This window comes from Lissotriton vulgaris, chromosome 1_1 (assembly GCF_964263255.1).
Source record: "Lissotriton vulgaris chromosome 1_1, aLisVul1.2, whole genome shotgun sequence".
Classification (NCBI taxonomy): domain Eukaryota; kingdom Metazoa; phylum Chordata; class Amphibia; order Caudata; family Salamandridae; genus Lissotriton; species Lissotriton vulgaris.
This window is the reverse complement of record NC_141685.1, coordinates 903901147-903916754: the sequence shown is the minus strand read 5'-3', so window position 1 is coordinate 903916754 and position 15608 is coordinate 903901147. Positions and strand designations below refer to the sequence as shown.

The following is a 15608-nucleotide window of genomic DNA, read 5'->3' as shown; positions in this document are numbered from 1 at the left end:
ATTAACTCATTCTTCTTTGGATAACATGCTTCAGACATTTGTTTTAAACAGACATATATAAAACTGTCAGCAACAAGGAATGCATCTCCATTTTCCGCTTGCATTATAAAATTGTACTTGAAACGAGCATAGTCATGCCTTTAAGCTACATCTCCTGAAGTTAATCCATAAAAATAAAACAACTTTCAAACGCATTTTCTTCAACTCCACTGCTTGCAAATCAGGCTTTGCTTGGGATCTGTTTGCATCACCCAGTCATGTTATTTAATTTGTGGGACATAAGTAGAATACCCTGCAAATGTCCCAATATTTCCAAATAATGATACAGTTCATTCTTTGAAATAATTTCATTCAATGGTATTGTTGATATCATGTTTTCTAGATAATGCATGAGATATGTGCGGCAGAATACTACTATTATTGGAGTTTCAGTGAGTTTGAAAAGATAGCAAACATTTAGAATTTCTAGGATGTGACAAAGCTAAGGAATTATTATAAAGCATTTGCCACATATATTCTAGAAGCACCTTTATACTCCTCTGATATTTAGGAATGTAATTCGAAGAATTACTTTTGGCTGTAATGGTGTTGTCTGTCTGCACAATTAATAAATAAAGTGTTAGGGTAAGTTAGATTTCTCAGCAAAACAGTTAAATGTATTTTAAGGTGATATAAATAACAAACGCTTGCTATTCTGTGAGAAATGTCATGACCAATCCAATTATTATTATTATATTACACCATGCACCTTTGATGCAGAATATTATGTAAACTATTTATTTGCACAAGTGAATCTAAAGTGCCATTTTGTAGATCCAATTCAGCTGCAGAGGTCATTGCTACAAGTTCATTACCTGTCCCTTGAGATTAATGCAAAAAACAAAAGCCTGCGAATGTTCTCAATGTTTGTAACACAAGTTTAATAAAGCAACAGGACTTCCTAGTTGTGTTAAAACAGTTGTTTAATTTTCCCACTGTGAAACCCTCTGCCTACAACCCCACAGACGCAGTTTAATAATGTGCTTATTGTCATCTTCCCAATTAATATCACCCTTTTCTGATAAAATAGGCTGTGAGAGCTGACCCAAAGATATAGATGTTTGTGATTCTGTATTCAGTTTACCATGTTTTATCTTGTTTTCTGTGTTCCATGTAATGCTTATTGCATTATGTCAGACTGTTCATGTATTTTAATAATGAATATTAGCTTAAGATCGTGAGGGCTTGTTCAAAAGCCAGACTCCCATGAAACACTCTGGGTATTTCTTGACAGTTTGACAGAATCAATTAGAACTTACCTTTGACCCAGTTTCTCCTGGAGCGCCTCTTCCTCCATCGGTACCAGGACGGCCCTGAAATAAGAACAGAAGAATATTCCATTCAACTGTTATTAATTAAATCATGTTTGACACTTCACCACATTCTCAAAGATGCCAATCGTGTACTGTATTGCATGTTTTTCCACCCCGTTTATTGAGCAGTAGAAGACATTGCTTACGTTATTACGACAGCAAACTGTAATGAAATCGTATCTTAGATTCTAAGAATTCCCAGCAAACAAAATAAAAAAACCTCAACGTTTTCTGGCCCAACATATATGTCTATTCTATACCCAGCAAGTGATCTAACATCCTAAAATAATACGTTTTAGGACAAATGTGGCGAATGTTGAAATAGGTCCTATCCCACTTAGCATATATTCCACATTTTGCAGGTTTAACAACAGTTCTCTATTAATTTGCCCCATATCAGATTAAAATGTTTTGATTATATTTAACATACATATATGCATCGAAGTCATATAATTCCAGTATTTCTTGGCCCAGTTATCTATGTCTGAATACCTGGAGTCTCGCTACTGACATGCAATTTGTAGTTATGCCAGCAGAACAGCTGAGCATTTTACATATAATTTGCACAAATTGGTGGTTCCAGTCAGCAGCACTACAGAACCAAAGGTTACCGGGAGGCTTGCTGTGTGTGTATGTTTGTTCAATACAGCATCTAAATATGGGTTTTTGGATTGGACAGGTTGTGAATATGTGAATAATGTCTGCTTCGGGTGTCTGCCATAGAGAACATCATTACACGGCTCTAGAATGTGGACACCACTTTGATATTTTTATGCTGCGATCGCATAAAAATCAAATCAGATTTTATATTGTTGACGTCTTATTTTCGATAAGTTGGAAGCGCAAATGGACGTCACAGGAGATTCTGAGATCAGCTCTTGAGTGTTTACCTGTGTTTAGCCATCTTAGCCATTTGACCTCTAACAAGACATTCTGGCCCTCTAATTTTGTAGAAAAGACAAATGGTTAAATGTGGAAATGCAGGACTGGGACAATTTAGGCAAAGTTTTCCAATGTGGCTCTAATTTCTGTGTGCTTGCCATTTTTGAATGATAGCAATGAACACGTAAATATGTTTAAAAAAAAGTTTTGTGAGATTTTGAACTCACTGGTGAATATCTAACATTATGGTAGCACCTGTTGACAATATAGTTAAAATACCAGTTGCAAACTAGACTTTAACTAAGGGGAATTGATTGGGATCTAAACATTCTGGGGCACTGAAAGGTTAGTCAAAATGGGTGACTATTGGCAGAGAGCTGTAATTTTTTTAATAAAAGTCAGTTTATATCATACCACTTCTATTCTCCAAAGCATATTGAGCACCGTTAGGTGCACCTCTCTAGTTCAGGGCCCATTAACCTCTAACTCCCTGCTAAAAAGCGGTTTTAGAGACATGAGTGGCTGATTTGTTAAACATTTCCTACTGGCGCTATTTCATGTCCTTGGTTGTAAATTAAGGCAGTGCTTAGTACACTGTATTATGAAAGCAGGTTTCTGGAGGCGGTAATTCGTGACAAGAATGTTTGTTCATATTTCTTGTCTGGCATTCTATTATGATGGTTTTGATGGGTTCTATTGTTTCCTGCACTGCGTTGGAGTTTACTCCCAGAATAACTCACCTCTGTGTGACATCAGAAGTGGCCCTGCGGAGGTGTTTAATTCCTAAACCACTAGTTGAATAATGCAAACTTTATAAAACATCAGGACGAAAACTAAAAAAGCTGTGGGATGATCAAGGCCAATCCACCATCTTCTGCATAATCTGCAGATTTTAACAACAACAAAAAAAAAACAGTTTTTAGCTCAAACAGATCAAAAGTTACCACAATACTACCAAATGTGTGTCTAGGCGGTAACAGGACTTTTTCCCACCCAGAGGCAGGTCACCTTTCCTTTGCTGATAGCTGTATTTATGTGTTAAACAGATATTAATGAGGTGAAACCTTTCCCCATAGAGTGTTAACTAGTGTTGCCTGTTGCTGAAGCTGGTTGGCGGCTCTCAGGTGGATGTAGTGAATGAGGTCATAAAAATCTAGCCTCAAGGTTGTACTCCACAAACATTTACCAGTGGTTGGCTGAATCGCTAATCAAGTTAGCAACCCAGAAGGGATGCATTCTCCAAGGTAAGGGTTAGTGTGGCGATCCGACCTTTTTGGTCAGGCTGTGTGTGCTGGACAGTAGCTGAAATGCAGAGGACATACAGATGGCACAGAGAAGGAAGGGGGAAATCTCTGTAGTAGAAGGAGGACACCTCCAGCTATCTGGTGAACATTAATCTTGTGTGTTTTGCTGTTCACCCTATGTGGGAAGGGTATGCCCAGACGTGGGTCCCGTGCTCACTAAGCCACTGGATTCAAGCTATCCTGGCTGATGATGGCTGATATCCAGAAACCGGTCCTAGGATGCTTGAATCCAGTCCAGGGAAGACATGGCTTGGCAGTTCAGGCTGGACTGTTCCCATGAGGCACAGGGTCAAACTGATTTTCATATGGCCATGTCTGAACTGGGGTGGCTTGGTGAGCAAAATAACGATGGATTAAACCCAGATCTGTGACTGGGGGTGAATGTTTTGCCATTGTGCAACATTCCGTCCATCATCTTCTGTGTGTTTTGCTGAACATTAATGATCCACCAGGGAGATTCTTAAGATCTTTTCTCACTCCTCCCATTTGTGGTTGCAGTAGCACTGAGTCTCTTTCAGTGAAAACCGTGAGAGAGGTTTTACTGCAGTTGGCACTGATCTTGATCGTTGCGCGCTGCACTCGTGTGAATGATCAGTTTCGTGGCGCAAGTACCCTTGGCTGCAGCGCACAGAAACCTTACAATGCTGTAACCAGTGCAAAAAAATTAGAGGGAACATTGGTGGTAACATGTACAAAAATGACAATTAAATGACGAACTGCTTCAAAATATGCCGCTTTATGCTGCATAATTTGACTTTCCTTGCTGCATAGTTTCTATGCCATATATTTTAGCACTATGCTGCCACATAATTCCAGTGACAGGGAGCTTCGAAATGAACAAATTGCTGCACACTACAACGAATCTGGGGGCATATTACCAAGCACTAGCGATAATTATCGCTATTGCTTGGTTAGAGACAAAAATTTACCGCTGAGCTGCGGCGATTTTTACCGCAAATAAACCTTGGTATTACCAAGGTTTATCGCAAATGCGATAAAAATCGCCGCAATGTATGAATATCGCCAAAAAGTCAGCGATATTCATGCATTACCGAGCAAATGCTCTTAGCCATGTTATCCACCTCCCATTGGATAACATGGCTAAGAACTGCTCAGGGCAGGTGTTAGCTTTTGGAGATATTTGCACTTAGCGTGAATATCTCCAAAAGTTGGTAATAGGAGATAGCGATGTTAGCGACTGTTTTCAGTCGCTAACATCTTGGCACGCCCACTTTGCATCTCATTAGTGATAAATATCACTGACATGCAAAGTGGGGCCCAAGATGGTCGCCATCTCCTACTAGCTGTCGCTAACTGGTGTTAGTGACAGCTAGGTAATAGGGAGATAATTTTATCTCCGCTTTCTTGGCTTTTAAAGCCAAAAAAGCGGAGATAAACCCCCTTGATAATATGCCCCCACCAGTTTGCGCCACTCGCCAATCTGTAAGACCTCCACGAAGAACCAATAATGCGCTAAGTAAACAGCAACTGTTGAAAGTGCTGAAGGCTCTGTTTCAAATAAACATTTCCGGGACATTGTTTGTAATATGCCTGCATGAAGAATGAGACAGCACCCAGTTCGCTGACGAAACAGGATCCTTATTTGGAAGTGCAAACCTTGTGTGTTTGTTTAGGGTTTTTGTCTGGTCCTGCTCTTGGTTACTGCTGTGGCTTAGGTGCCCTTGTCAACACTTACAGCACAGACTAGCAGGCCCTTACAGGGAGGCCCCTGTACAGGGAAAGTTCCTAGAGTGGCTTATTACTAAGTCACGTTCAGAGCTTGCCTTGTGAGCACCATGTGAAAGAATACACGACTGCAGCTTTAAATTCATGGGCTATAAACAAAGGCTGAAAAGAGATGGATTTATCTGTAAAGCTAAAGATCTTTGTCCTCCTAAAGCGATGATTGACGTCACAGGTTTGGACTGACAGGTGTCTTAAGTAGTTGAAGGGCTGGAGCAGAGCCATTTTACGAACTTAGGAGGAGGTAAATAGTTGCTTGTCACAGGAGCTTCCAAAGCAAGTATTGCTTTTGGCTGAAAATATAGCAATGCTTGATGACTTATCTCTAGTAAACAGCAAAAACGTCGCGAATAACACACACATCAACATAACACCACTACTAAAGCAAAACATGGCCCATCAGAACAAGACAGACAAACCAGAAAGCAACACAAAAACTACAGTAAACCAAAACTACATCAAAATAGTTACAGTACAACAAAACATCACAGTAAAGCAGCACAAAAAATAACAGAACACATCACCAGCACAACAAAGTGTCACACAGCAAATGTGCACAAACGTTCTTGTCACACCTTCCACCTCCAGGATCCTTTTTTCATAATAAGGTGTAGAAAGGTGGTTAGAGAAACCATAATAGCACCAATCAAAAATGTTTTGTGATCCGACCTGAGAAGTCTGGCAAGTGGGACGGAGGCCTGGCAAAACAGCTGTTCGGTTGCATCTCTCCTGCCACAGCTCTTTTAATACTAGTCACGGATCCTAACACAATCATTCTAAGTGCAAGCAGGGCACTTTTTTTTACTAGTGGTCGTACCTATGATTTCAAGATCTCCTCAGAAACTGTTGTTCACTTTCTTGTGTAATGTTGAGGTGTTTTGTTTAAGGCACCTGCCAATGCAGTTCCATAACTGCAGTGCTCTGATTTGCACGATTTCGGATGTACCATGTGAAATTTGCGATGGGACAGTGTTGATGAACTGGTAGCAGGTGTGCTCCTGCTGCCATGTTAAGTGTTTGACATCAGCAATGTATTTTTTTGTAATTAACTTGACAGTTCCCTGTTCTATGATGTGTCTTACACTCCCCACACACAAAAATAGACACCTCGTTCTGATCATTATTATCTCTTTCTCTCACCTTTTCTCCAATTTGGAGATTTGGAGATTACACTTGAAAACAAACCAAGGATATTTCTGTAAATATTTGAGACAGCTTTGTTAATTATTGATTTCTTTATAGAATGTACTGTTGGCTGAGAGGGCTCCATTAATTTCTTCTTCTCATCAACACCGCCTGCCAGAGATGTGTCTGCACTGAAGCAGATTGTATTCACCTTCTTGGGGCCGACCTTAATCAAAGCATTTTGGAGTGTACTTCTTGTGGAACTCGAGAAAACAATTGACTTAAGTCTGCTGCTTCCTCCACTTCTTGAACTCTTTGGTTATGTGAACCATTTTCCTTTCCCCTACCACAGGTTCTCGTCCTTGGCACTGTTGTTGGCCAAATGGTGTATGGTTATCTTCTGTGCATGTGTAATGGTCCCAACTCTGAAATCCTCAGTTTAGGGTCCAGTCTATTGTAGTGATGCAATGGAAGTTTACGTTTCACAGCCACCACTCACACCCCACCCTAGGGACCCTGTGGGCCACCCATATGGCTCCATCCCGTGAAATGGGGACAAAGTGACATAAATGGCACTGGGTTGGTGGGATTCCAACCAGCAATACCTGTGCTTTCAAAACCTGATGATGGAACAATAGATTTTTAGTCGTGCTTGGAGGTTGCCGGTGACTCAGTCAAGGAGTGACTACATAGGGATTTAGGGTGTGGTTGATAGACAAAACTGCAATGTAATGCTTTGTTGTTCTGGGTTAGGGTTTCATGTACACCCTGCATTAATGTCAATATACATCCTTGCTGGATATCTTGTTTGTTGTATTATTTTTTTTGATAAGACTAAAATAATTTCATATATATATATATATATATATATATATATATATATATATATATATATATATATATATATATATATATATATATATATATATATATATATATATATATATATATATATTTGGAGATTTGGAGATTACACTTGAAAACAAACCAAGGATATTTCTGTAAATATTTGAGACAGCTTTGTTAATTATTGATTTCTTTATAGAATGTACTGTTGGCTGAGAGGGCTCCATTAATTTCTTCTTCTCATCAACACCGCCTGCCAGAGATGTGTCTGCACTGAAGCAGATTGTATTCACCTTCTTGGGGCCGACCTTAATCAAAGCATTTTGGAGTGTACTCCTTGTGGAACTCGAGAAAACAATTGACTTAAGTCTGCTGCTTCCTCCACTTCTTGAACTCTTTGGTTATGTGAACCATTTTCCTTTCCCCTACCACAGGTTCTCGTCCTTGGCACTGTTGTTGGCCAAATGGTGTATGGTTATCTTCTGTGCATGTGTAATGGTCCCAACTCTGAAATCCTCAGTTTAGGGTCCAGTCTATTGTAGTGATGCAATGGAAGTTTACGTTTCACAGCCACCACTCACACCCCACCCTAGGGACCCTGTGGGCCACCCATATGGCTCCATCCCGTGAAATGGGGACAAAGTGACATAAATGGCACTGGGTTGGTGGGATTCCAACCAGCAATACCTGTGCTTTCAAAACCTGATGATGGAACAATAGATTTTTAGTCGTGCTTGGAGGTTGCCGGTGACTCAGTCAAGGAGTGACTACATAGGGATTTAGGGTGTGGTTGATAGACAAAACTGCAATGTAATGCTTTGTTGTTCTGGGTTAGGGTTTCATGTACACCCTGCATTAATGTCAATATACATCCTTGCTGGATATCTTGTTTGTTGTATTATTTTTTCTGATAAGACTAAAATAATTTCATATATATATATATATATATATATATATATATATATATATATATATATATATATATATATATATATATATATATATATATATATATATATATATATATATATATATATATATATATATATATATATGATCAAAGCTATCTCTAGCCGAAACGCGTCATGGCGGACTGGTGCTGGGCTAACATTCAATAAAAGAAAATTTGCACCATCTTTGGGTCTTGCTGGTTCCTGTTTTCCTAAGTGGCTGAATTTGCTGCATTGGTTAAATCTTGAGAGCGCCACATACCTCATATATATATATGTATATACATATATATATTGATCTTTGTTCTCTATGACTCCCTGTAAATTCCAGCGGAAACTCTTACCACAGATAATATACAGCAATGAAGCAAGAGTTGGGCAATACTAAGAAAAATGACGAAAAAAAACGGAAGACGAACTATGTAGTTGATAAAGAAGAGCAACCAACCTTGAGCAGTACAGACTTCAAAGCTTATTCCAAAATTATATGTTGCAAAAGAATACTTACACGCTTTCCTCCTTTACCAGGGGGCCCTGTTGCACCATGCACACCACGAGGTCCCTAAAGAGAGCACATGTTAAAAAATCAGAAGTCTTTCCATCTCCATCAGAAAAGAGATGAACCAATTCACTGGTATACGTGATATCCCCATGAAAGATCATGGTGATTGTCAGTGTGGTGGGGAAGCTATCAACCTGGAAAGCGGAATCTAAACCGTGCTGGTGTAGGAAACAGCATCAAGAAGGGCTGTGCGGATCACCTATTGTCTTTTGATGTCTCCTTTGAAGCTAGTAATGTTTACTTAACTGATAATTTTGGCTATAAATTTGGTGGGAGTCAATGAGATTAAAGAAGAGTGAAATATGTGCAGCAATGTCAGGTATCTGAGCAGTATTTGTGATAATTATCAGATTGACTGTGTTATTCATGTAGTAGTTTTGTCATGAGTGGAAGTTTGTGCTGAATTTAGGATGATTGTGGAGATAGTGGGGTGGGGCCGTTTTTTAAACCCTTAGAGAACAATTAAGGATTGTCTTGATGTTATGTCCGGATTTGGATGTGATACTGTTTGTTTCAGTGACCTAAGATTCTGAGGTGACTGAGATTTTAGCCTTGTGGTTCGAAATGTATAAAGGTGCCTTTCATCAGTATTGAGTAACTGTGTGTACCAGGGTGCAGGAGTATGGCAGGAGGAGGATGATCTGCTACTGACACCAATATACTGTTTGGTAGACCAAATGTTGCCTTGGCTCACAAGTAGTGAATTGTGAGCCTCTGTGATTGATTTATATGTCTTCCTTCTTTGTCTCTCCACCTCCTACTTAGGTATTTATGGGTTATTTCTCCTCGTCACTTACCGGTGGCCCCATATCTCCTGCATCACCTTTCTGGCCAGGATTTCCTGAAGTGCCCTGAAAGAAAAAAATGGCATAAGTGATGCAGCCAGAAACATCTCTCTAAAAGGCATTTGATTTGTATTTCATTTAAAATGTTGCATGACTTACTCTTTCATTGATCTACAAACGAGATCTCGCTAAATCTGGAAACATAACACTTAAAAGTCAAGAAAATGGCTTTGGCTGAATTTGCCTCAACCTGGATGATGTCTTACAAGATGCATTGATTATTTTGGCCATTTTACTTCATACCTCTGGCCAGGCACTTTGAGAGTACAGGTAGTAGAAACTTGAATGACTTACCAAAGGGCCTTGTCTTCCTGTGAGACCGATAGGTCCCGGAGGTCCCTTCATAGCAAGCTAGAAAGGAGAGAAATCACTAGAGATTAACGTTTGTACATGTTTTACAACAAAACAAACAACTACAATACATAGCGTTGCTTAGTTCCAATCATTGTAGCAATCACATTCTTACTAAGTAAGGCAAGGCAGTTGATAGAATCTACCCATGTATTAATTACATTTAATTGAGTGAAGTCCTTAGTGGTGCCTTATTCTAGAATTCACATATTGATTAGGAGCAACTTGGGAAAAAAACACCCCTCTCCTGAGAATAAGTGATAATTGCTTCAGAGGACATGCTACTTCTTGATGTCAGATGAGGCTGAACAGGTAAAAGCAACAGTGTCTTTAGCAACCTTGAAGAAAGATTGGTTGGAAGGATCTTCTATGCAAGTGTATTTTTCTTTAAATTGAAGAACAGGTAATGTAGGAGGAATATGTTACATTTTGTTATGTGGTAGGGAAATATTGATTGGGAGAAAAATTGTTGTAATTTCATTTTTCATTGGCATAAAGACTGAAATATTAGAGAAGCATTAGAGACAGTTGCTTCAAATCCTATTTTAAGTGTATATTTATCGGGGCAATGGTTTCTGGAGACAATTATCTTTCTCACTAATTAAAAATATTATTGAGGAACATGGGGTAAACTGCTTTCCACTACTCTAATTGGGGAATTTAAAAAGATTTATTGAGAGCCTTGCAAATTATATCGTCTGCTGGTCAGGTGGAGAATATATTGGCCGAAGATTAGTGGAGGTTGCTTCTTCCATTGTGCAAACAGAGGTTTTATTGCAGGAGGTGTTCGGTTTGTCTCTTTCATTGGCTCTGGTTATTTCTTCGGAGAAGTGCCTGGCCTAACAGAGAAATGATTGAAATTAGGAAGGATTGCCTGCTGAAAGGAGGGTTACCTGCCCCCAGGAAAAGAGTGATTGCATTAAAGAAATAGTGACTCCGCCAATGAATGGTGATTTCTGAAGCATTTGGTGGCCATAATAAATTGATTCTTGACTTTAACCATGGTTGATCATGTGTTGATGCGTGCGATTGCTACTGTTCCTAGTGAAGAGGAAGATTTATGTGGAGGAACAAGGACACCAAGATTCAACTTCAAGCACATAAGAAAGCATAAACATTATATGAGTTATAATCAATCGTCTGTATGTGTTATTATCAGGAAATAGAGCACATGCATTTGTTTTATTTTGTCAAAGAAATAATTGATAACTTGTACTTGCACTTATTGTGTCCTACTTGGTATTAGTTATTCTATTTTTCCTAATTGATGATTACTTAGTAGGTTTTTAACCAAATGATCAGCATGGTCTCTTTGAAGCTGATAAAAGATAGCATGTAATGCACTGATAAAAGATAGCATGTAATGCACTTCACAGGTAGTAAGAGCTATGTTTCAGCATTGGAGTGCTTACCATTGACAACTGAAAGTTATATTATAACATTTGAATGGAGGAGCACTCCATTGAATACAATGGAGTGCTCTGTGATTCTACGGGCTGGTAAAGGCCCACAGAGAAACATTCCAATGTTACTTTTGTTCACAGCTGTTGCTGTGAACAAAGGCCTGTCATAGCCTGAAGAGATTTAAACCTTCTCAGGCTCCGAGAGGCCTTTGTTTTATTTGTTAGAACATTTTGCCCTCTAGTGGCAGAATGTTCTAATATCCTTATAGCCCTTTGTAACTGGGCTATACAAACCATTAATATCCTTCTTCCTTGTTTAAGGCCCTCACCTTCGGCTGGGGCCTTTAACGCTGGAGCGGGCCTTTAATGGCCGGTATAGTCAGCTACAGCGTGTTATAAGGCTATATTCCAAAATCTCTAAGCACGTTGTACTAATGCTAGCAGAACATTTGAGTACACTATTGCAGAACAAAACTGCCCATCGTGATTCCATTATGCAACTCTGGTATTGCTATGATCACTTGTATGAGCTTTATTACTTTATTTCATATATTTATGGCTTGATTCACAGTTAATAGCTTTTTTTCATACTGGGAGGATTTAAAAAAGCTCTGAGACTCAAAACCATGCCTATGCCTCTGAGTGGCTGGTGGCTCTAATTTCTAAGACCACAGGCCTTTGGTTGAAACTCTGGATAACAGTGAGAGAAGTATACAATTGACCATTCTTACCTAGAGAAACTTGTACCATATTCTTTGATGCAATACCAGGAGTCACAAAACTATTCCTAGACCAATCCACTGTGTCCGAAACTGCAACATCATACCTTAGCCTGTTGAAAAATAGCTGAGGAGATTTCCCAGATCTAGCCAAGCACACTCTCTTATTGCCGTTGACAGTTGCCTGTACCTTGCCCTGTTTAAAGGTAAATGGAGTAAATATAGTGTCTGAACCAATTGAGCCTGCAACTGCCTGGATTAATTGTATATCCTGCGTAACTGCTGAGTACACATGGAAGGATAACAGGTCTGTTATAGATTGCTCTTACATTCCTGGGGAATTTAGCTTTGTACAATTACCAGCTAAGCAATCACTAAAGAAGGCTATCATGATCCAGTATGGTGTACATTTCTCATCTTGGCTTTCTGAACAGTAGGTGGAGAAGAACAGAAGTGCACTGATCAGATTACTGTTCCGTTGGTAGGGGCCCCAACCCATATGTTTGCCTGCTGAAGGATATATGATGGAGAACACTAGGCCCAGGTGACATTGTAATTCAGATGGTGTAATTCACAGAATTCCGGTAACTTGAAATTCCATGGAATCATGTAATTATGCCACTTGGTATAATTGGGGGTTGCTTTGGTAAATATCCTATAGCAGTAGCAATGGAACAACATGAACGGACAGAATGTAAGCTGCTTTTGTTCTCAGCAAAAATATACACAAATATGCATCTCTTCCTAAAATATGGCTCAAACTTCTATATTTGATTTTTAAGCAATTTTATGTAATGTTTCCAAAATCTTGCATAATTAATCAAGAGGCTAATAAGGGAATTGTGCACACTCATAAACAATACCAAATGCATTCCTCCCTATGCACCTGCCTCCCCCATTGCCTGTGACATTTGCTATTTCCTTGACTTGATAAGTGATACATGCAGAATGACGCCGGTCCTTATCCAGATCGCTGCTTCATTGGCTGAAACAATGTTGACCAATAGCTAGAGATTGTACTTCTTTTCACTTTCTTATTTTGCAAGAGTACTGGTTCTAATTTCGAATTCCACTAGTAGATGGAGAAGGATATCAACTCTTAGATTAAAGGACGCTTCCATTGCAACAATTTATCATTACTTACCTTGGCCTGCTGCAGGATTGACTGAGCCTGGGCTTCCTGAAAAGAGACAATCTGCCCATGCCGCTGATCACCTCCAAACTGGAACTGCAAAGGAAAATGCCACAGTCAATACCAATCTGTGTCTCTGAAGAGGGATCATCTGAAAATTAGCTGTTCATAACTGCTGTATCCAAATATCTTGAATGGCCCCTTACGTTCTCTTTGTTACAAAAAGGTTTTTAACATTGAATTGTCATGGAAAGGGAAAGTAAATGTCAAACTAATTTAAGTAGATGCACAGCTCATTTAAGAGCTATGACTCCCTGTTGTCTTTGTTAAATTGCCTGCTCTGCAGCTGTACATATATTGAAGTAATGATTTATATAATAATGTGGTGAGGGGAGGGATATTCATTTGACGTTCTTTATATTATTTCAAGACTAATGCCCCCACAATCTGAGTGGCAAAAATTCTGTAGGAAAACTATGTGAGAAACATTTCTACAAATTTGCCAGTCTACAAAATTCCACAACGTACTAGAACACAGGAGCAGAATTAAGAGAATTGGTGGTATTCTGAAATTTCTTAAATTGGCTATGGGATTTGTTGTTGTTTTGTAATTACTGCTGCTGTAAATGCTACACAATAATACAATTAAGTAAGAATTAGTTCTGTTGGGCATGCCACAGAATGTTCTTGTGCTTCAGTATACATCACAATAATTAGAAACCCATTGGTAAGTTTGGTTTATCAGAGGACTGACACTCGGTCACGGCCCTTGGAGGGAGTTCCGGTGGGGCAGAAAGGCGGGGCGGGGGAGGGGCAAGGTGGGGTTTGCTAAAAACCGGAATATGGATATTTGGAGGTAAGTAAACAATTTAATAAATAAAATGAATTTCCTACCGCGCCCTGCATCACAAAATGCGATGCAGCGCACGCTATGAAATTTGTTTTATTAATTAAATTGTTTACTTACCTCCAATTATCCATATTCCGGTTTTTAGCACCCCTCACCCTTACCCTCCCCCGCCCCGCCTTTCGGCCCCACCGGTACTCCCTCCACGGGCCGCAGCTGCTGACACTCTAATACATATTAGTTTTCTCTTTGAACGCATCAGTGGACTGGGCCTGGCAACAGCTCAAGTAATACTGTGGCATTAAAGTCATCGGCTCCCTGATATGATGCAAACATTCTTGGCAGACAAAGGTGACAGCTACAGACACCAGCTACCTTTTTTGCATTCTATCCGAACACCCAGCTTTAGGGCATTGTCACAGTTTTAAGGTTTAAGGTCCTCTGATAATGTGAAGGACTACTCATTGTAGCAGTATTGACTGCATGGAGCAAGACATAACCAGATTAGGGCTCTATGGTTTGAAATAGATAGCAGTCATGTGGATGCTAATGTTTCCAGCTGAGTCTTTTATAGATTCTGACCTCATATGTTGAAAGGTAATATAAACAGGCCCCATATAAATAAATATTATCATCCAGGGGTTTTGATGACATCATAAATCATAAGGCTGAAGGTTCACCAGAACCCCCTAATGGCAATATGAGACTATAAAACCATATCACATTTGCTATCACTTATGTATTTTTAATATGATATCTTTATTTGACAGTACATAGCTTGAAAAAGCAGTTTTCTTTAAAGTGCAGTTTACAATGGGCAATGACTAGAATTTAAATGTTTAAGTTTATTGTTCATGAATACACTGTTGATAAAACAATGAACAGTTGCGGGAACCAGTGGTTTTATGTGGTTCTACGGCTGCTGCCTTTACCGCATAAATTATGGATAATTATAAATTTACAACATTTGCCACATAATTTGTCATATAATTTGCATAGTTATCAGATTTCAGCATAATGTTGTTTCTAGCCACAATGTATGAAAATAATACTGTCAGAGAATGAGTCGCATAATTTGCTTTTTGGCTCCATAATTTAGATAACCTTTTCACATAATTTAGATGGCCTAGCAAAATACCTGATCTCTGTGAAATATGGTTTTAATACCACTGCATTTTGTGCAATAAAAGCATCAAACAAGTAATATTTAACTACATATGTATAAGATAGATAGATAGATAGATAGATAGATAGATAGATAGATAGATAGATAGATAGATAGATAGATAGATAGATAGATAGATAGATAGATAGATAGATATTCTATTTTGTAGATCAGATCTAACAATATTCCAAGATTGAATGGTGTGAATGTGATAATCAGTTTAAAATTACCTCCACCAACCCTTGATATTTCATATCACCTTATTTTTTTTGATTTAAGTAAAATTAATACTTACTGGCAACATGATAGTGTTTCCTGGAGGACCTCGGATCCCATCGGCTCCGGCAAGACCCGGCCGGCCTGCTGGACCCTAGGATTAAAA

At 39.0% G+C, this 15608-nt stretch overlaps 1 protein-coding gene across 1 annotated transcript in view; it reads right to left on the bottom strand.

The window, feature by feature from the left end:
* Nucleotides 1-15608, bottom strand: part of LOC147748151 (uncharacterized) — a 648568-nt gene that overhangs the window by 267910 nt on the left and 365050 nt on the right. The window contains exons 12-17 of the mRNA XM_086959041.1: nucleotides 15522-15596; nucleotides 13227-13310; nucleotides 9904-9960; nucleotides 9562-9615; nucleotides 8711-8764; nucleotides 1299-1352 (exon numbers count right to left, since the gene is read on the bottom strand). Coding sequence (XP_086815167.1) covers nucleotides 1299-1352; nucleotides 8711-8764; nucleotides 9562-9615; nucleotides 9904-9960; nucleotides 13227-13310; nucleotides 15522-15596 — 378 coding nt within the window. The remainder of the gene's footprint in view (nucleotides 1-1298; nucleotides 1353-8710; nucleotides 8765-9561; nucleotides 9616-9903; nucleotides 9961-13226; nucleotides 13311-15521; nucleotides 15597-15608) is intronic.